Source organism: Balaenoptera borealis (genome assembly GCF_965194805.1).
Source record: "Balaenoptera borealis genome assembly, chromosome: 21".
NCBI classification, from domain to species: domain Eukaryota; kingdom Metazoa; phylum Chordata; class Mammalia; order Artiodactyla; family Balaenopteridae; genus Balaenoptera; species Balaenoptera borealis.
In genome coordinates, this window is record NC_138880.1 from 3,817,006 (window position 1) to 3,839,163 (window position 22,158).

General features: G+C 46.9%; 1 protein-coding gene across 12 annotated transcripts in view; it reads left to right on the forward strand.

Moving 5' to 3' along the window:
- The window catches only part of SLC20A2 (solute carrier family 20 member 2), a 105,783-nt gene that overhangs the window by 43,852 nt on the left and 39,773 nt on the right, over positions 1 to 22,158 (forward strand). For 11 of the 12 annotated variants that reach the window (XM_082374717.1, XM_082374716.1, XM_082374721.1 and 8 more), the window contains 3 exons: positions 12,735 to 13,285; positions 18,872 to 19,012; positions 20,268 to 20,353. In XM_082374717.1, coding sequence (XP_082230843.1) covers positions 12,997 to 13,285; positions 18,872 to 19,012; positions 20,268 to 20,353 — 516 coding nt within the window. In that variant the 5' untranslated portion in view covers positions 12,735 to 12,996. Of the gene's footprint in view, positions 1 to 5,543; positions 5,694 to 12,734; positions 13,286 to 18,871; positions 19,013 to 20,267; positions 20,354 to 22,158 lie in introns of all 12 variants that reach the window. The other variant, XM_082374711.1, reaches the window with a different exon arrangement.

Genomic DNA, 22,158 nt, shown 5'->3' on the forward strand with positions numbered 1-22,158 from the left:
AGACGTGTGAAAGTGCTGAGAGAGTCCTGCATCCTGCAGAGCTGTCTTTCGAAATAAAAGCATTCCCAAGTAAATGAAAACTGAGAGAATCCCCTCCTAGCAGATCTGCCTTACAAGAAATACTAAAAGAAGTTCGTTAGGCTGAAAGGAAGTGACACAAGACAGCAATTTGAATACACACAGGAACTCCAGTAAAGGTAATTAAGTAGGTAATGATAAAAGACAGTATAGTTACATATTTTTCTTAACTGATTTAAAACATCAGTAAAGAGTAGCTTATATCTGGTTGCTTTCTGGTTATTATAAGAAAGCCCTTTATGTTCACATCAAAGCATCCTCCCCAGCTCTAAGTTTTCTGAAGGAAAAACTGAGGCAGAGGGAGCTAGTGACTTGCCCAGGAAAGTTTATCTTAATCATGCATAAGGAATGAAGTGCCAGGAGTACTCTCAGAATCGGGAAATTATTTTCAAAGAAATCTTATAAACTGTCTTATCTCTCTTATATTTTTTAACTTCTGTCTCCGTGGTCCTTTGAAGGTGATATCAAGTAAATGCTTATGGTTTCTTAATTTGGTAACAAGACTTTAATTTCATAGTCTCAGAGATATGAAGAACTGCTAAACTTTCACCTGATTTACCAACCAGATGAACAATTTATGGACTTATTGCCTTGTTTAGGCTACTTACACTGCTCTTTTGCACTTACTGGTGGAACTGAATCAAGTTTGCAGCCTTCTGATGAGGCACTTCAGAGCCTTGAACAGACTTTGCTACATCCCAAAAAGTCCAACTAAATCATTTTAATAGCTATCTGTCCTCTCTTGCTTCTGCTGCCTAAGAACTATTGCTTAAGAACCTCTGGAATGAGAACAAGAAATATGGGGCTATAAGTTGAGCATGGAAAATACTTAAGATAATAATCTTCATCTATCAACTCTTCTATTTATACTAATGTTCCATTAATAGAAATAATATGTAGTGATATCAGGAATCAATGTTTTTGTGTCATTCACATTTTTATTGAGCTTCCATTACACTTGGAACAGAATTAGCAAATAAATATGTAAGAACCAAGATATCTATTTATATACATAGTTCCATTTTAAACTGCGGCTGAAGGGAAAGTATTTCCCTAATATAGTTCCTGGAACTTAGCCAAGCAGCCCAACACTTCAGGGCACAGAACTGGAACAAGTGATCCTAGGTTTGCCAGTTGATAGAAGGGATGTGATGTTAAGTGATTTGCTCATGAAAACGCATCTATTTTTGGTTAGGAGTGAAGAAAAAAATTTACCTAGAATATTTGGAGGGAATCTGTCTATAGTGCCTACAGAAAGGGAAAAACGTTCAGAAGCCACTTCTGTCTTGGAGTGGGAGAAAATGTGTAAAGCTCAGCTGTTCTAGTCCCTGGCTTTCAAGCAGTATTGCACCTAAAACACTCCGCAAGATGGTAATAATCTATTTTTCAAATCTTTTTCAAATCTTCACTGCAAGTAGTTCCACATTTCCAGTGGGAGCTTATTGCAGTGTGTGGCAACCCATTCAGTTACAAAGTTTTTTCCTCCTGAGTGTAGTTTTTCTTATTACAATGAAAGACTTTTTTAAAAAAATTGCAGTATAATTGCTTTACAGTATTGTGTTAGTTTCTGCTGTACAGCAAAGTGAATCAGCTCTATGTATACCTATATCCTCTCCTTCTTGGACCTCCCTCCCACCCGCTAGCCCCCATCCCACCCCTCTAGGTCGTCACAGAGCACTGAGCTGAGCTCCCTGTGCTATACAGCAGATTCCCACTAGCTAGCTATTTTACTTACACATGGTAGTGTATTTATGTCAAACCTAATCTCCCAATTCGTCCCACCCTCCCCTTCCCCCTCTGTGTTCACATGTCCGTTCTCTACATCTACGCCTCTATTCCTGCCCTGCAAATAGGTTCGTTTGTACCATTTTTCTAGGTTCCACACGTATGCGTTAATATACGATACTTGCTTTTCTCTTTCTGGCTTACTTCACTCTGTATGACAGACTCTAGGTCCATCCACGTGTCTACAAATGACCCAATTTCGTTCCTTTTTATGGCTGAGTAATATTCCATTGTATGTATGTGCCACATCTTGTCTATCCATTCGCCTGTCGTTGGAAAGAGTGTTTGCTGTATCTCCAACTGGGTAAAGAGTGGCTGATAATGTATTTCCTTTTGGTAACCTTTTCATGGAATCACTGAATTATCCGTTTAAAATGGAAACAATAGGTAGGGGCTTTGTTGCTCTAACCCACCACTCAGTCATTCAGATCCCATTTGAACACCTCCAGAAAACTAGAACTTATGCCTCCTGAGGCCGTCTTTCCGTTTTTAAGAAATATTTTTCATGTAAGTCATGTAGGACCTCCTAAATCTTCCCTTCTTCAGGCCAAATCATCCTAACTCCTTTAACTTTTAATTCATTTGAATTAATTTTGCTTTTATTTCTTCATCCTTTAAAAAATATTTTTACTTCCTAGGTTTAGACAGTGCCTTCCCAGGGAGCAAAAGGCTGTGTGGAAAACATCTGAATAACTCACACGCTTTATGAGCCAACAAGAAATTTAAAATGTCAGAATGACAAAAATGCAGGAGGGAGAGTGAATATATCCGGAACGGGGCCTGGTACAGAAGGGCTGAGCCCACAGGCTCTGCAGTGGAAACTGTAGCTAGAGGACCAAAATAAGTTTGTTCATGTTCCATAAATTCATGAAGGCCGTCGACTGCACTGCTCAGGAGAGGGTCAGAAATTTCCACTCCTTCTCCCCGCAGGACAATCCTGTGGTTCATAGTTCCAGGCTAAACCGCCTCTTCCCGGCCCTGTGGTCTCTGGATGATGTAAAATAACGGAGCTGGACAGCACTTGAGACATCAGCTGACCCTGAAAACGTTCCAGGGTGCAGGCTCTGCAGCCTTCTTGGTAACCCGCTCTCTTTATCACCCTCTGCTCTTTCCCCATGGTCTCTGCCTCCCCACCCCTGGCTGAGGCCAGGACCTCAAGGTGTCCCAACCCCCGGGGTCAGGAGTAGGGTCATTAAGAAAGCCCGATGCATGTCAGCCAGGGGCATCACTTCCGCTGCCTTCGCACGGGTTTCGTTTGAGCGCCGCCTACGTAGTAAGTGGATAATCACAAGCTGTACTCTCAGTTAGGACAGTCACATCTTCAGAAGGACCAAAATTGGAATAGATAACTTCTAAAAGTCCCTCCAGATCGAATGTTTTATGATTCTCTAATTCTGTGAACCAAGATAGGCTAAAAGAGTTCATCCTAGGTTGTTTCTTGTAAACATTAACCTCAACTACTGTGAAGTACTTGGACCAGCAGGAAATGTTCTTATTCTTTGGGTGAAGTTCAGTCCTGATGGCCAAAGCCTCCAGAGGAGCATGAGAAGGCTGAAGAAAGAATCCAGAGAAAGAGCAAGTGTGACCGAGGAGGAACCTTTAGACTCCTGCACATCGAGGCCCCAAACCATGCAGAGACCTATCCACCGAGGGCTCAGACACCACAAAGAAGGGACAGCCTTGAAAGTGAAAAACAAAGATAAGATAAATGAAGAGAACAGAAGACGTATTCTGCATCTTAAGTTGTGGGTGGTAAGGAAGAAAGAATTGTCTGAGAGGCCTAGGCTGAAAACAGACAGATTCATGTGAAATTCATTTTCTTTACTAGGAAAAACTAAGCATGTTTTTGTTGTACATGCCTAACTTTTAAAAAAAAGTACTTTTCTTTGTAGTGTTTGAACTTTTTTTTTTTATTCATAAAAGTAGTAATGGCTCATTGTAGACAATTTTCATAATATCAAAAAATGTAAAGAACACCTAGAGAGAGTCGCTCTTATTGGGCGTGTTTCTTTAGTCCCTTAGCCCCCGGTGCATTCTTAAACACGGTTGAGATATGGCCCAGGCCATTTTGTGTACTGATTTTTCACTTAGCATTATTACTATGTTCCAATGTCATGTAAAACTCTCAAGTTACACCATTTTAGTGACTACATAATATTTCGTCTTTAGAAGTCACCCGTGTTTCCTCAGCCATTCTCCTGTCTGGGGACAGTTAGGTGGTTTCCTCTTTTTCATGATCATTATAAACGACCCTGTTAATAAACATCTTTGTACATGAGTATTTATTCACATTTTAAATTATTTACTTGTTTTCTTGAACTTTTGAGACTGATGTCATAAAGTACACCATTCCCTACCTGAGTCCTCCTCATTCAAGGTAGAGGACTGGGATGGCCCAGCCTGGCAAGTGTACAAGCACCGTTCCTCGTATGAAAATAAACACCGTTGCTCGGAACTGTGTAAATCATTTCTGACTGTACTTTTGGGAGATGACATTACTGGACTGATTTTCGAGTTTGGTATTGGAGTTGCAAACACTTTTGTGACACTTTTATTATCTCATGCTCTCATCTACTGTAACTGACCTCCTGGAAGCTTTGGTACATGAGATGTCTGCAAGTTCAGATTTAAAGCACCTGCAGTCTGTGGCCCTCCACAGAAGTGATTTTCAGCTGAAATGCTTATTAGATTTGCCCTAACCTTGAATGCTCTTGAAGGGTACCTCTTTTTGGGTCCTGCGGAACTGATGGAGACTTATCTCCACGGGAAGGCCGGCTGTTCTTTTCTCTGTGGAGGCACTAAGTGCCCGTCTTGAAGGGCGGTCAGCAGGCTCTCCCAGCAGCAGGCCTTCCTCTCTCGTCTCTGGCCTCGGAACAGCTGCGTCTGAGTCCCTTTCTGTGGGCTTTCCCTGTGCAGTGCAGCCTCCTTCTCTGATCTGGTGTGCTCTTTGCTTCTCCACACCATTGTTTGGAGCAAGGGTGACAGCCTGCCCCTGACCCCTGGCTCCGTTGGTTGCACTGGCCGGTTTTACTGTGTCTGAGTGGAATGTTCCTTCTTTCCTCAGGTAAGGGAGTGGCTCTTTCTTTCTGTTTTTAACTATTTAACTTTTATACTTTATCCTAAGGGACTTGGGGGTTGGGGGGACAGTGTGGCAGTACAGGAAGGGAAAATATCCAAGAAGACCCTGTTGTTTTCCTTCTTTTTTTCCTCAGCTCTGTTGAGATATAATTGACAAATAAAATGGTAAAATACTACCATTTAAATGTTAACAATTTAAAGTGTACGCCGTGATGATTTGATATGTATTTGTACATCTACATTGCGAAAGGATTCTTGCCATCTCGTTAATTAATGCATCCATCACCTCACCTATTTATATATTCCAGTGTTATTTTCTAATCAGCTTGATTGAGGCATAATTTATATACAGTCAAGCCCACCAGTTGTAAGCGTACAGTGCCATGAGTTGTGACACACATGCATAGTAGTGTAACCACCACCATACTCGAGAGAGAGAACAGAAAGTTTCCTGTGTAGACGTGTGTTTCCATTTCTCCTGGGTAAATACACCTCAGAATGGGACTGCTGGCTTGTACGCTTTGTTGTATAAGAAACCACCAAATTGTTTTCCAAAGTGGCTTTACCATTTTGTGTGGATTTTTTCTCTTCGTACCTTTTAGGGTTCTTTTTTCTCTACCGCTTCACCTCCCTCCACCCCTCAAAGAAGCTCCTGTGCCTTAACAGTGTATGTCCGTCTTCAAGCAAAGACAAGGCCAGAGTCGGCACATCGAGGAAGAAGAGCAGCACCGGAGGGAGATGGGGGCATGCAAGTGAGAAAGATCCTTCTAGAAGGATTTGGGAACCTCACGCTGTTCCAATTCCTGTGACTACACTGATACCATAACTTCAAGCTGCTTGAGGCTAACCGCAACTTACAAAACACTTTGCAGGCATTAGATTTGCTATTACTGTTCTCCTTTGCAGATGGTGAGATGGGACTTACCCATGGTCACGTTGCTAGTTAGTAGCAGAGCCAGGCTTGGGCTTCAGGTTTCCTGACCGCTGCCCAGGGCTTTATCTGCCAGTAACAGCAGGTCGCCACGTGTGGATCCGTGGCGCTGAGCTGGGGGCCTTCACCCACCACCATGCTGTGTGCCGTTATTCCCACTTTTCAGATGAGGCGTTGGTATGACTTGCCCAGGGCTGTGGAGCCAGGAGCAGGCTGGAGTGGCATGGACCCGGGGCCCTGACTGGTCCTGTGCTCTTTCCCCTTCTCCGGGCAGGAGAAACAAATGCTCCTTTCTAAGAGCAGAGAGAAAAGGAGGAGGCGAAGGACACACAGGGCTGGGCAGGGGCCGCATCTGTTGGCCGACGTCCTGGCCACTTCTGTTCCAGTTTGCGTCGTTCCCTTTTTTTTTTTTTTTAATTTATTTGGTTGCACCAGGTCTTAGCTGCGGCAGGTGGACTCCTTAGTTGCGGCGTGCATGCAGGATCTAGTTCCCCGACCAGTGATGGAACCCGGGCCCCCTGCATTGGGAGCACAGAGGCTTAGCCACTGCGCCACCAGGGAAGTCCCGCGTCGTTCACTTTGCACGTCGTACGTCATCGTTTCCAGGCTCTGTGTCCATGCTCAGTCCCCAGCGAGGACACTTGCTCCTCCTGCCTCTGTTACCTGCACCCTCTGCCTCCAAACCCCTGTTCCAGGTGGTGCCTAACCTCTGGCTGCGCTGTCACCTTTCCTTCCGACGTCATTTTCTCCCTCTTCTCCCCTCCTCGTCCCCTCTGCCCGTCCCCCTGCCTCTGCCGTCATCGGAACAGCGTCCACCTGCCTTTCTCCAGGCCCCTCTGCTCCCAGGGCCGCTCCGCTTATCTGTGAATATGCCGTTTAAAGGGGGCGGAGACCAGTTTCAGACCCATTCTAGTAATGTTTCCATTTTTTTATCATTCGTGTGAAAATGTGAAACTCAGCGTTTTCTGCCCTAAATATACTATTACTTTTTAAACTGTCTTTTTAACGTTGAAGCGTGTGCAGTCGATGTTTTCGTGAGCTACTCAAGAATGATGTTGTTAATAGAAACTCCTTATGACAAGATCTACATCCTGAATGGTGAAAGAAAAATGTTTCTGCTTTACTGTTCTCTGCAAGTCATAAGATTCCAAAAGTGAATCTCCCGTTTTATTTAAATGTTACCAGGAAAAGCTGGTAGTTTCTTTGTCTTACTAGTCAGGCTCACCCACATGTAGCAGAGGGTTACTGGATTTCACATCGTGCCCCTGAAGAGATATTTCGACTTAAGTGTCAGAATTCAAGATCCAGCCCCGGTTTCCGGGAGAGCAGGTGGTACATTTTCAGAGGGTGTGTGTGAAGCACTTGGGCCTCAGGGAAGGTGTTGGAAAATTACTTCAGAGCCCCAGGTTCTCTGCATGGGGGACCCGGCTCCCTCCCGTCATCTGTCAAAGGGAGGGCCTGGCCTGGGTGTGGCCCGTGAGTGTCAGGGAAGAGATCCTCACAGCCCAGAAGCAGCTCAGTGGATACTCTCCTCGTATCTGCTTTTGAGTGTATCAAGCTGGAGGATGTAAGCAACTATTAATTATGACTCAACTCATGTCAGTAAATGAGATTAAGCCTCATCAAGTAGGACCTTGCCCTACTTACGCGGTTTCCTAGCTGACCCAGGAAATAAGACATTTTATAGATGTATTGAATTCCTTCTGCATCATGGGGACAGGAGAAGGACTGCAAAGTTATCGGGTGAAATGTAAGGGCAGCTCAGTAAGCATCCTTCAGGATGAGAGGTGTTCTTTAAAAAGCTGAGTTTGAAATTGGCACATGAATTGATCAGAAGAGGTGTGTGCTTGGGGAAGAAGCCAACAGTCATCTTTGGGATTCTTTTCTGCGTGGGTCTGAGCTCCTGAACAGGCCACAGTCTGCCACCGACCTGGTTGTCTGGGGCTGGTAGCCCGACTGGGGAGATGGTTAGACCCCAGGCTGGGGGGAGGGGTGTGCAGGGGGGAGGGGGGCTGGAGCAGCACCTTTGCTGGAAGGATCAGGGGTCTCCTCGGGTGTCGCCTTTGGCAGCATTTCGGAGCAGGACCCTCCCACCCAAGCTCCTCTGTGCTCAAATGTCTATTAAGTGCTACAACTCAGAAACATTGCTGTTTTTAAACAGCGTACAAACGTGACTAGAAATATCCTGAGAACGTTTGTTTTCACCCTTCCTTTTAACATTCCGGTTTCTAGGGTGGAGAAGAGGGTGTAAGGGAGAGTTGAGGCGGATGCTCATGGAAGAAGAGAATCTATAAGCCTCAACTCAGGAGCCCTGAGGAGGGCTCATTCAGAGCCGAAGGCCCAGACACGAGGGCAGGAGAGCCGAGCTGAGCAGCTTATTCAGAAGGCACTGAGGAAAGACAGGATCTTGTGAACAGGACGCTTTTCGGACACAGCTTATGAAACCCTCAGTACCTCCTGCAGTAAGTCAAACAGTTGAAGGGCTCTGTTCCTCCAGTGCAGGAGGTTGATGGCATCTGAAAATTGACGACTATCTCGTAACCTTCAGTCCTGTGAATCCCGGCCATTTAGGGGCTTTCACACTCGGGGAAGGAGAGGAAAAGACGAAGCTTGTTCCAACCTCCTCCCACCTCGTCCTGACCTTTTTCAGAAAAGCCCTCCTAGGAGAGTTAGAAGGAACAAGGCATTTGCTGGAGGTTCCAAACAGCACTGCCCCTTGTTGAGAACTATTGCTGAGGACGAGAAGAGGCATTTCCAAGTGATGCTTCCACACCTCAGACTCCTCTGTCTCCAGCTGCAGGATTCCCGGGAACTCACATGTGTTGATTCTTTCCATTAACTGCCTTCAATGTCATGTCTAGGCTTCCCCATCCCAATGTTAAGTAAATATTTACCTATGTTCTCATTTTCTTCAGGTTTCAATTTTTACATTTAAACCTTTAACTTGGTGTGAGGTAGGGATCTCACTTTTTTCATCCTTCCAAATAGTTAGCAGCTAGCACGTTGTCCCAGCATCATTTATTGAATAAGTCAGATTTCCCCACTGATGTGATCACCTCCCTTCAAAATCCTACTTTCAGACACCAGCACTCCCCGACGGCATCCTGGTCGGGCCTCAGCCGCTCTGAATTTGGGCCCTGTTCTTGGCAAACTCCCACTGTGGCCTCCTGCACAGTGGTCCTCTGGCCCGCCGAGGGCTCGGTTTCAGCAGTGTTGCTATCTTTTTCCATAGAGCAGATTGTGTGGTTATTTAAGCTCTGTATTTTGCTCACATTTGATAAAAATCAGTGGAGAAAGTCAGGGTGTTGGTACTTGCAATAAGAAACTGGCCGGGTAAATATCATGCAAGATAGAAATCATCTGGTCTCAGAAAAGGGGCAAGCATTTCTCCTCAACCAGCTGCTTTTGGACTTAAGCTGGTTGGCTGAGGGTTTGAGTGTGAAGGAGAAAACATAGACACAGTTGTGGAAATAAGTTATCTAAGGTCATCTAAGTAGGAGAGGGAATCCCTGCTCTGAAATGGTGCCAGGGGGACCATAAAGACAATGAAAAGCCTCACTCCACGCAAAGCTGGGCTGAGGGCATCGCTGCTGAGCTGCCTTCGCCCCTGTGTGTGCCGTGTCCAGCCACGAGCTGTGCTCAGACACCATCCTGCCACCAACAAACAAAACCAAGTACAGTGCAGAAGGGAAAACACACCCTGCTCAGTGACTTTTCAGCCCAGCTCCACAGGTAGGCGCCAGCTCTCCTCCCTCCACCGCTGTTGACAAGCCAACGCCACGGTTGGCTTCTCTGCGTTACTTCTCTTCCGCTGTCACCACCCCTACCCCGGGCCCAGGACACCCCGTCTGCGCCATGCAGGGGCCTCGTAGGCAGTCTCCCCACGTCCACGCCGGCCTCCATCGTGTCCCCTCTTCCCCCTGTGGCCAGGGGGCCTCCCAGAAGGAGGGTTTGAGCATGTCAGCACCCTTTCAGCGCCCCCTGTTGTTAGTCGGTGACCACAGTCTTTAATATGGTCCAGCTCAGCTTCCATCATGGGCCCCTCACCCCAGCTGCCACCGGTCCCCTCCCCTCATCCCGCTCCTTCCCAGCTGGGAACCGCCTGGAACGCCTCCCCCAGTCGCGGGTTGACCCCCCGTCCTTAGATGGCAGGGCACCCTCTCCTGCCCGCGCAGAGCAGGCCTTGCCGCCATCCGTGCGCTCGTGATGCTGCACGTGCAGCGAGAGCCTCCTGCCTCCGTAGCATCGGCTGCAGCTGATGGTCTGACGTGTGTTTGTCGATGAGCATCTGTTTCCCTCCCTGGATGGGAGCGCCGCACGTGCAGGACCCCGTCCGTCATCGCTCAGCATCTTCCTCGTGACGGGCACGCGGGGCCGTGCAGTAGATATCTGTTGAGTGTTGTCCTTGTTGGCCCTCTGGGCCACCTAATCTGACAGATGAGCTTTCATCTAGAACTCTTTTATATTTTAAGATAGATAATATTGGTCCAGAATGGCTTAATTTTGTATTTTCATTTATAGAACGTTGTCTGTTGCCTTTAGAGTGGTCTTTTCCTGTGTCTCCATTGGGCCCAGAATCTCCAGGATTGCGTGGACTACAAAGCTTAGAAAATGAGAAGGTGGTCAGGGCACATTTTTTATTTCATCGTGTGCCTTCTAGCATTGCCTACCCTGCCTTCCCAGCACGTGTACTCACCACATTTTAGTGAATTATATTTTTTGAAAAGATGGTTCTCAATATACGTTTATTGATTTGTTTTTTTTTAAATTTTTATTTATTTTTATTTATTTATGGCTGTGTTGGGTCTTCGTTTCTGTGCGAGGGCTTTCTCCAGTTGCGGCGAGCGGAGGCCACTCTTCATCGCGGTGCGCGGGCCTCTCACCGTCGCGGCCTCTCTTGTTGCGGAGCACAGGCTCCAGACGCGCAGGCTCAGTAGTTGTGGCTCACGGGCCCAGTTGCTCCGCGGCATGTGGGATCCTCCCAGACCAGGGCTCGAACCCGTGTCCCCTGCATTGGCAGGCAGACTCTCAACCACTGCGCCACCAGGGAAGCCCTATTGATTTGTTTTTTTATGTATTATTTTAATTTGAAAAGCACGTCACCATGGTATACAGTTTTTGGAAAGGAAAAAATGATCTCTGACACTGCTTCTTAAACTCAACCACTGTTACAATTTTATTGATTACATTTTGGTCTTTTATATGCCTTTTAACATTGCCACGATCACAGGTACTTAAACTTTATTTCCTGCTTTTTTTCCTCTAAATAACCTTAATGTTGAGTGATCATTATGTTGTGTATGACGTGGTGTATGAGCCTGTTTTATTCAGTTCAGTAAGCATTTATGGGCACCATTCCCGATGCCTAGAACCACTCAAAGGAACTACACAGACGTGGTGCTTTGACTACATAATAATAGAGCACCACCGTTCTGAGGCTTTTAGTGACATCCTTACTTCACATATGTATTAATTTTGTGATGTCACATCTTCATCCCAGGAGGAAGCCTATGACAGACTTATTTCATTGGTTTAATAGCTTCTTTCTTCACTTTTTCAACAACTTGATTAGGGCTTACCCCATGCCAGGCGCTAGTCTGTGTGCTGGAGACACAGCAAAGTCCTTGCGTCCCATGAGGGGCCGGACAGGAGTGAGTGAGTGAATGAATGAACGAGGTGGTCAGTGGAAAAGACAAACGGTCAGGTGAGAGGGAGGGATAATGGCATGGGGGGGTCAGGGAGGGCTGCTCTGGTGACATCTGGGCAGAGAGGGACTTGGAGCAGGTGGTGAGCTGTGCAGCCATCAGAGAGGCTGTTTCTCGCAGAGGGACCAGGAGGTACAAAGGCCCTGAGGTGAGCGAGCCAGTGAGGGGAGGGGGTGGGCAGGAGCTGAGGTCAGTGAGCCTGGGCGGGGTGGGCGGGGAGGCCTGAGGAGATCTGGTGGGGAGCCCCGAGGAGACCTGGGAGGGGGAGCCCCGAGGAGACCTGGTGGGGAGCCCCGCGGAGATCTGGGAGGAGCCCTGAGGAGATCTGGGAGGAGCCCCGAGGAGACCTGGGGGGGGAGCCCCGAGGAGATCTGGTGGGGAGCCCCGAGGAGACCTGGGGGGGGGAGCCCCGAGGAGACCTGGTGAGGAGCCCCGAGGAGATCGGGGGGAGCCCGAAGTACATCTGCTGGGGGAGCCCCACGGAGATCTGGGAGGGCCTCCCAGGCCGTGGTCAGGCCTCTGGCTGTTCCCCGAGCGAGGTGGGAAGCAGGGCGTAGTGACCTGATCTGCCTCTTGCTCTGACAGGGTGGCTTCGCTCCAGCTTCCCTGTCCCCCGGGAGCCCCTTCAGTTCCCACCCTGTCACCTTTTGAAAGAGTCACTTCGTGTCTGACCCGGGCCTACTGAGCTCAGGGTGTGCAAATGGTCAGGCAGACAGTCGCCACACCTCATAGTGTCACAGAGCCACATCGGGTCATCCTGCTCCGAGAAATTAGGCAAGGTCCACGTATTTGAAAAGCTCTGTAACTCTGAATTTCTCGTTTCCTTATCTTTTGCTCATCCAAGGCAATTTTTTCTTTCTAAAATAAAGACCACATATATTTTTCAAATTGCATAAAAATGTATCGTATTAAGACTTCCTATCAGTCTGTGATCATAAAGCAGCTTCACGCTGTGACGTTCTAGAGTCAGCTTTTCTGGGGGTGGGGTGGGCAGTTAGCCTGATTATAATCTTTCTTGGCGTTGCTTTATGGTCAGATCTGCCACATGCCAGCGTGAGATCCCATCAGCAGTTTCCAAACATTTCTTTCTGAAAGAACAAACTGTTGTCACTGGTTCCTCAGGGTAATTGATCTCTTTTGTCTTCTTCCTGTTGCAGGGGGAGACCTCACAGCTTCCCCAGATTGGGAAGGAAAATATGGAATGTGTTTTACCGCTGACTGAACACAACCCAATGAACTGTCCTGACAGTAGTTTGAAAACCAGCAGCTAGCAGTTTGTGCAGCTCCAGCATTATCCGGCACTTTCCAGAGCAGACTCATTGTTTACGAGAACTCTCGGCCTGACGACGTTTGAACCTCAAGCTCGGTGGCTTTCAAATACTTCTGCAAAAGAAAAGTACCCGGAGCTCCCTTTCCAAAATGGCCACAGATGAGTATCTGTGGATGGTCATCTTGGGTTTTTTCATAGCTTTTATCTTGGCGTTTTCCGTGGGTGCCAACGATGTTGCCAATTCGTTCGGTACCGCCGTGGGCTCGGGCGTGGTGACCTTGAGGCAGGCCTGCATCCTGGCTTCAATCTTTGAAACCACCGGCTCGGTGTTACTGGGGGCCAAAGTTGGAGAGACCATCCGGAAAGGCATCATTGATGTGAACCTGTACAACCACACCGTGCAGACGCTCATGGCCGGGGAGGTCAGTGCCATGGTCGGTAAGTAGCCTCGTCTTTTCGCCCGCGGGAATGTGTCCACTGACCCACTTCTCATTTGGCATATCCATAAATGAGATTTTTGTTTTAACTTTTCAAAAACTGGTTTGATGGTTCTTTTTTTTTTTTTAATTGAAGTCCAGTTGATTTACAATGTTGCGTTAGTTTCAGGTGTAGAGCAAAGTGATTCAGCCATATATATATGTATGTATACTTTTTCAGATTTCTCATTTACTATATCTTATTTGTGCTCTCTGTGTTTTAATTCAGTTATGATTTTGGTCAGTGTTCAAATATCAAGCAACCATTTCTTTCCTTGAATGTATGGCAGACTTGCTTATTCAAATAGATTTTGGCGAAGTCAGTGCTTTTCATAAAGTCCAGAAAAAGATATTTGTAGCATAGCTCTTTGTCATTTTAAAGCTGTTTGAAAGTTATTAAAGAAAGAACACGTCTAAGTGAATGTGTTTGAGAGGTTTACTTAGGTTTATTTATAAACCTTGAAGGTTCATTTCTATTTTTTCAGAGATTTTTCATCAGTCAGGAAGTAATGTTTTGAAAACTTGGTTGCCCAAAAACAGTATTCATTACCTTAACTTTTGTATTCTCCGTTGAGGTTTTAGAGCAGTTGCCAATTGAATCTTAAGTGACTGTGTTTTCAAGAAATTCTGGTCTTCTCTGTCATTTGTCTTCCTTTTGTTAGTGTTTGTTTGGGTTTTCTGATTCCACCCCTGGGAGCTCCATCTAGTACGCTTGTTTTGTTTTCCACTGGAAGATCACTTGTATGTCACCTGTTTGCAGTAGGACCTTTTATTGGTGGCGTCGGGCGTGTGGTTCCTCCCCTGCCCGAGGCGACTCCACACTGGCGGCACCGTGGGCGCTGCCCTCGCTGAGCTGGAAGATTCGGGCAGCAGGGCCTTAGGTGCAGCCGACAGGCTAGCTCCTCTGCTTGCCTCTAGGTCAAGGTGACGCGCAGCAGACGGCGTGTCTACACGGGTAGTGGGGGAGAGGGGGGGAGAAGGGAGTCCTGCCACCTTCTGCTTTCAACAGGGCACGTGCTTTTGTGGGGAGAGCCCTGCACCGGGAGGCCGGATGCTGGTGGACCAAGAACACGGCTACATCCCACGGATCCCCAGGGGTTTACCACCACCAGCACTTCTTAAGTCCCAGAACGTGCAGGTCATTTGCCAGGTTTAAGATGGCCCATCGTCTTTTCGTTACAGCAGGTTAGTTTGAGAAGTAGAGTAGTTGAGGCCTTTGATTGGAAGATGGATGTCCTCGGTAAAGAATGAAATACTACTAAAGCGCAGTAAGCTGGTCATATGTGCTGAGGAGTTCCTTTTTGTCAGCTGCACATGTTGTTTGAAAGATGTAAGGCTCATGATTACTTTAATTCATCATTATTTTTAAGAATTAAAAATCATTTACTACAACAGCTACTGTAATGATTGAATTTTCACCTTCACTGGACATGTACTTCTCAGCACAGTCCGGTATAATTGACGTTTCCCTGACAGTTTGACAGTTGTTTGTCAAATTCACCCTCAATGGTCATGATCAATATCTAAGACGTAATCATATCAAGCAGAAGTTAAGATTTTGCCAGTCAGTATGATGCGGACAAGATATACTGAAAGTAGAGGAGAAATCAAGAAAAACACTGATGAAGTTCAATCTTTTTTTTTTTTAATTTTATAATTGGAGTGTAGTTGATTTACAATGTTGTGTTAGCTTCAGGTGTACAGTAAAGTGAGTCAGTTATACATATACATATATCCGCTCTTTTTATAGATTCTTTTCCCATATAGGTCATTACAGAGTATTGAGTAGAGTTCCCTGTGCTATACAGTGATGAAGTTCAATCTTAACAGAGGTTTCTCCTTGCGTTGGATGAGCCCTTTGGGGAGTGGTGGTGCTTATTGAGGAGATTTGTTTGTGAGGCTGCCCCAGGGCCCTGGGTGGACGGAAGGCCTGCGGGCTGAGCTCCACGTCACCACTAACTTGCCATGTAGACAGCATAACTTGTCCAGTTTTTGGGTTTTCCCACCCCTGGCCTTGGCCTCTACACTCAAAGAATGAAGGATACTTAGCTCCACTAAAATTTAGGTCAACCAAAGCATTTGGGGGGTTTGCTTGAGTAACTTGATTTTGTTTGCTTTGGTGTCTTTTTTTTTTTTTTTTTTTTGGTGTGTGGTTAGAAGGATCTCAAAGCCTATTTTGCTGGGAATTGGTGAGAGTTACCTAGACTTTTAAAATTGGGTTCCTTGCACATGGGAACTGGGGAATTTTAAGATGGTGGTATAATCATGATTGGTCCAAACCAAGATGATTCTGTTCAGATGTCTGAGTTCTCCCAATCTTCCTCTTTTAAAGTCAACATCCCTTTCTTTGTCCCTTTTCTCCCCCTGTCTCTTTATTTTTTTTCTCTTTTTTCTTTATAATCTTCACCCCAAGCCCATGGGTCTCTGTGCTTGCTGGTAAAGTTGTGGTAGTGTTAAGTTGATTGGGTAGAAGAAATTGTTCATGCCAGCCACACTTCCTGAACAAGGCATCTCCGGGGCCTCTAGCTCAGCCCTAAAGCAACAGTCGATCCACTTAGTATGAAACCGCCAGTGGTTCCCAGAATCCACTGAGAATTCAGAACGCGCCATCTTTTCGTGGAAATACCCACGACAGCACGACTGAGCCGTCTCCTGGAACCACCCTAGGAAGTGCTGAGTCTTCTCTGCCGTTCTTTCATCCTCCAGGAGCCTGTGGCCTCAGACACCCATCTTAACCTCCACTTCCCCCAGGTTTTGTCTGGCAGCCTCATCCTGTGCTTAATCCCCTCCTTCATGGCAGGACATCATTATCTTAGGTTAATCTCTCTCTTTCTCCCACTGTTTTTCTTAACGTTAATGTAATCCCATTCACCTCCAGGAATTCCCAAGGTCAAGGAGGGCCTCTGGCCCACTCTCGCCTTGCGAGGCCCCGTCCTCCCCTCTGTCCCCTGCTCCCCAGTGCCCACCCACCCCCTTCCTCCCTCTCTCAGGCAGCCCTGTCCCCCTACCTTTCCTTACAAACCCTCCTGTTATAAAGTCAGCCAGAGAGAGGAGAGTGGCTTTCAGGATTGAAAACCTCATGGTCTGAATTCACGTGGGTGAGTTTATCCCATTCTCTTAACATCACTAGGGTATTTTACTTTTTGTAAGAATATTTGCTTTTTCAGTTCTGGTTCTGTGGTGTGAAACACGCTCCAAACTCTGGCTTTATTTTTAAAACAACAAGTCCCGGAGGAGCCCAGGGCTTAGCTGTCCGGGCTTGCAGAACTGCCCCCGGGGAGCTTAGCTGCTGCCATCAAGCCCGTCACTGGTCTGGCAGCCCAAGGCTGGCCCTCCTCCTCCCAGCACACGTTTCAGGGGCAGATCCGGGGTCACGGCCCGCTGTGGCGCCAAGGTCAGCCTGCCTGGCGCTCCCGGAGCAGCTGTCAGCCTCGCTCTGCAAATGGGGACCTGCACGACCTCTCACGAGCCTCCGGAACGCAGATGATTTTGGAGAAAATGCCAGGGGTCTGTTTAAAAATGCTGCTACCAAGCAGCCAGATTTCCAGAGTTAGCCCTTGGGATTAATGCCGTGCCCTGCTTATCGGCCAGGCCCTTTGTCCCCTGCAGCCCTGTGTGAGCTTTTCAACAGCTGTTTCCGAAAGTGACCTCTCCCCAGCCCATGCTTTTAATACTCCCTGCAAAACTTGATCTGCTTATGAAAATATCCGAAGTGAACTGTAGCCTGGAAGAACACGAAGCCTAGAAAAGGGTGGCGAAATTGAGGTAAAAGGACACAAAGCCCAAACCCAGGGATCCTCTTAACTCCTGAGAATTAGAAGGCCTGGAGGGAGCAGGCCAAAAAAGGCCCAGCCGCCCGGGCAGGGGCTGAGGGTAGATGCCCAGCGTGGGGTTAAATATCACAGTTACTTCTCACAGGAGACGCAAAACTACAAAAAGTAATGTGGGATTACACACACTCTCTGTGTTTTTATTGAGGTATATTCGACGTGACATTATATTGGCTTCAGGTGTACAGCATCGTGATTTGATGTTTGTATTTTATACTCTCTCTTGTACCGACTAATATACATAGGCAGTATCTAGCCTCCTCATGATGTGACCGAACGGCGTAACTACAGCAGAATCTTTGCCAATACGCAGCCTTTCCTGTTTCTCCGTGTTCATTAGTCCCCAGTCTCCTGCTTGGTCCTGGCCACACTTCACATCAGAACCCACCTCATCACCAGCAGCCTCGCTTAACCATGACAAAGGCAACTAGGAACTGACGTCACGAGGCTTTTCTTTAAATACTTTCCTTTGAATAAGTCAGCATTATCCCTTCAGTGTTGAAGAATGTTCCTTTGGCTAAAGTTATTTGAGTGGCTTCTCTCGGGGCTTTGTAAAGAAACCATCTAGGTCCATCCACCTCACTACAAATAACTCAATTTCGTTTCTTTTTATGGCTGAGTAATATTCCGTTGTATATATGTGCCACATCTTCTTTATCCATTCATCCGATGATGGACACTTAGGTTGCTTCCATGTCCTGGCTATTGTAAATAGAGCTGCAGTGAACATTGTGGTACATGACTCTTTTTGAATTATGGTTTTCTCAGGGTATATGCCCAGTAGTGGGATTGCTGGATCATATGGTAACTCTATTTTTAGTTTTTCAAGGAACCTCCATACTGTTCTCCATAGTGGCTGTATCAATTTACATTCCCACCAACAGTGCAAGAGGGTTCCCTTTTCTCCACACCCTCTCCAGCGTTTATTGTTTGTAGATTTTTTGATGATGGCCATTCTGACTGGTGTGAGATGATATCTCATTGTAGTTTTGATTTGCATTTCTCTAATGATTAATGATGTTGAGCATTCTTTCATGTGTTTGTTGGCAATCTGTATATCTTCTTTGGAGAAATGTCTGTTTAGGTCTTCTGCCCATTTTTGTAGTGAGGTGGATGGACCTAGAGTCTGTCATACAGAGTGAAGTAAGTCAGAAAGAGAAAAACAAATACCGTAGGCTAACACATATATATGGAATCTAAGAAAAAAAAAAAAAAGGTCATGAAGAACCTAGGGGTAAGACGGGAATAAAGACACAGACCTACTAGAGAATGGACTTGAGGATATGGGGAGGGGGAAGGGTAAGCTGGGACAAAGTGAGAGAGTGGCATGGACATATATACACTACCAAACGTAAAATAGATAGCTAGTGGGAAGCAGCCGCATAGCACAGGGAGATCAGCTCGGTGGTTTGTGACCACCTAGAGGGGTGGGATAGGGAGGGTGGGAGGGTGGGAGATGCAAGAGGGAAGAGATATGGGGACATATGTATATGTATAGCTGATTCACTTTGTTATGAAGCAGAAACTAACACACCATTGTAAAGCAATTATACTCCAATAAAGATGTTAAAAGAAAGAAACAATCCACAGACAATTAACCCCAGGGAGGCATTGGGAAGGAGAGCGGGAATTTGGGTTTCTTCCTTCTGTGGCTGTTTGAGACACCCCGCTGTATATCTGACTTTTTTCTGTCTTTGTTTTTCATCTTCAACCTGCAGGCTCGGCCGTCTGGCAGCTCATTGCATCCTTCCTGAGGCTCCCGATCTCGGGGACTCACTGCATTGTTGGGGCCACCATTGGATTCTCCCTCGTCGCAATTGGTACAAAAGGTGTGCAGTGGATGGAGCTGGTCAAGATTGGTAATTGCCATTTTCTTTTACCTATAAGAAGGAAAGTTTACATTTTCTAGAGTAAATGTTATTAAAAGCCACCGTTACACTTTTTCCTTTAAATGTTAACGTTTAGAAGACCTATATGGATAGGTCTATGAACGTTTTCCCTTAAAATTTCTGTTAGCAGAGATTGTGAACTGTTATGCAGTCTTTTAACTCCAGATGCTCTTTTCAAATGCTACATTGTCATCCAGCTTTGAAAATCAGTATCTGTTGTTCACAGGGCGTTAAGAACTTTATCTGGTTGAAATCAGTGTGTAGGCAGAGAAAAACTGGACCCTTGTCCAGGAGTCAGAGCTCCTGGTGCTGGGGAGGCGTGGAAGCGAGCCTAGTGCCACTTACCCCGCTGCATCCAGGAGACCCCCAGTCTGCCTGGTGCTCCTTCTGGGTCGTGGGCTGCCCCGTGGGGACTGTTAGGAGAGGTTTGACAACCTGCTTCCTGGGTCTGACTTTTTCAGTAAGAGGAAAGTCCTTTCAGCCCCATAAATACCAACACGCCCACTGTGAAAAACACTCTCTCTCACCCATCTCCATCCTTTTACGAATCATAGTGGCCTCAGGATCCCTGACCTGCAAGCAGGACACAGATCGCGAGGGAACGCTGCTGACCCCAGGAAACTCACCTGAGCTCCCGGGAAACTCACCTGACTTCCCAGGAAACTCACCCGAGGTCCCAGGCTTCTAGAACAGTGGTGCTTGATTCTGGCTGCACTTTCGAATTACCTGGGAGAGCAATTTAAAGATATCAGTGCCCAGACCCCATTCCAAACCTTTTAAAGCAGAATTCTGTGGGTGGACCCAGAACGTAACTAGTTTTTGAAAACTCTGCAGATGTTTCCAGTGTGCAGCCAGAGGCTACGGGGTGACAGTACCAGGCTGGCCTTGGAAATTGAAAGGGAAGGTGGTCCCCTTTTCAGTGGCCCTTACAGCTGGCACAGGGACGGGGCTGCATGAAGGGCAGGCAGAATGGGCTCAGTGGGAATCAGAGGAACCGTCGTCGGAGGCCGGAGCTGGGAGGTGGTGTGTGTGCCGTGGCCTGGGGTCTGTGTGTGAGGACGGTGACCCCTGTGTGGAGGTCAGCCTGCCAAGGCAGTGGGTTTGTTGGGTTCTGAGTCAAGGTGAACAATTCCAGGAATGTTTACTAATGTATGTGCTATTATATAAATAGGACCTGAATTATGTAGAATTGTAACATTCATTAGATTTTCTTTTAATTATTCAGTTGCTTCTTGGTTTATATCTCCGCTGTTGTCTGGTTTCATGTCTGGCGTGCTGTTTGTACTGATCAGGATGTTCATCTTAAGAAAGGTAAGAGAGGCTATTATTTTTTAAATTACGTTTTAGACCTAATTTTGGTTCTACTCAATAGAAATTAATAGTGAGAGGGGTCAGAGGAATAACTGTTAAGGCACAGCCCCCTGAAGTTGGAATTAGACATTATTCTAAAGTAGGCGGGAAGAGGTGGGTAGAGTACCCAGGGGCTCCCCCAGAACCAGCACTGAACATGAGGTGTCTTGCCATATGACTTAGTTCATTGGTCAGCATTCTTGGGCACTGTGCTCACACCTCAAAAAAGGAAAGATAATTATTTTGTGAACAGTAAACAGAATAGAGAAAGATAGTGTTAGGATTTTGAAATTAACTAGCACTAAAAACAGCTGGAGAATTTCTTTACCCAAATATAAGGTGTTTTCTGTTTTTTAATGGAGAAAGGAAGCTTCAGACACTGGTTTTCTTCCTATCCTTGAGGATAGGCTAAAAAGAAGGAAATAACACCTACGGGGGCGGGGTGTGTGTGTGTACATTTTTATCAAAAACAAACTGAGATGAAAACGGAAGCTTACTGAGATCAGTATTCTCGGCAAGAAACAAAAAAAACCTTGGTTACATTTTGATTTGCCTGTCAAGGGGTTGTTGCAGCGTTTCATAAGCCCTGCTGCTTGCCCTTAGCCGCTCAGCACACACCGAGCACATTGGGACACGCCTACCTTCAGCCGTCTCCTTGCTTGAAGACGTAGCTCTTCTTCTAGGCGGGCTCAGTCTCTTGGATGATCACAAAGTTACCAGCCCTTCTCCGGGGCTCCAGCTGTCCTAGGACCCAGTAACATCTTGGAAGGTGCCACCCTCTCTTGCCCCCCCTGCACCCCCATCATCTGCCCCCCGCCAGGAGTCACTTCCCAGGTGCTCCTGCCCCAGCCTCCGCTTGGGTACCTCTCTGTGTATCCCCACACGCTCACTGCCTTCTTATCATTGCACTCGCGTCGTTGTGCAGCGATTTATCTCCTGCTTGGCCCCCTGTTTGCTATTTGACCGGAAGATCTGTGAGAGTAGAAACCGTGACTGTCTCTTCGCATGCGTAGACGGCACCCAGCGCTGCGTAGCCCTTCAGAGACGCTGGTTGAATATCTGTTAAGAGGGAGGGATGGCTGCTTGGATGGGGGGCAGGTGATGGGTGCAGGGAAGGAAGGAAAGGAAGGAGGGAGGGAGGGAGAGAGACAGGAGGAGGAACAGAGACGGGTCTCAATGAGACAGCTGCCATTTGCGTTTTAAGAGTAGGTTATTTGAGAAAACATAAGGTGATTCAGTTACAACATGCAAACTGAAGACTTTACGCCTTCAGAAGTTACTGGTTGGGAGTCTTTCTGTAGCAGCCGTCGTCCCCCAGGAAACAGCATTTTGGAAGCGGAGGCAGTAGGCATGTGAGCGTCTCAGCGTTTCGCTTTCAGTTCAGCCTGGGTTCCTGTCACAGGTCCACGGCAGATCAGGAGGTGATGTGCCTCATCCCAGGCTCCTGCCCATCCCTTTGTACCTGCCCTGCCTGTGACTGTGGCCGGGACTCCCGTGCGGCTGAATCGCCTTCCACCCCAGCTCCTCCTTTCCTGACATCTCACTTCCATTCACCTCAGGCCTCCTGACGAGTGCTGGTGGCCGCTTGAGACATTCCAGGCGGGTTCTTGATGAGTTTACGTTCTGCAAACATACTTGATTTGCACACGTTTGCATTTGACATTAGGAACCTGTGAGATAGTCTGTACTTATCCTGACTTCTGTAGCTCACATCAAGGCTTAGACCTAATTTTCCTTTTATCATGGGTGGGTCATAGACTCATACC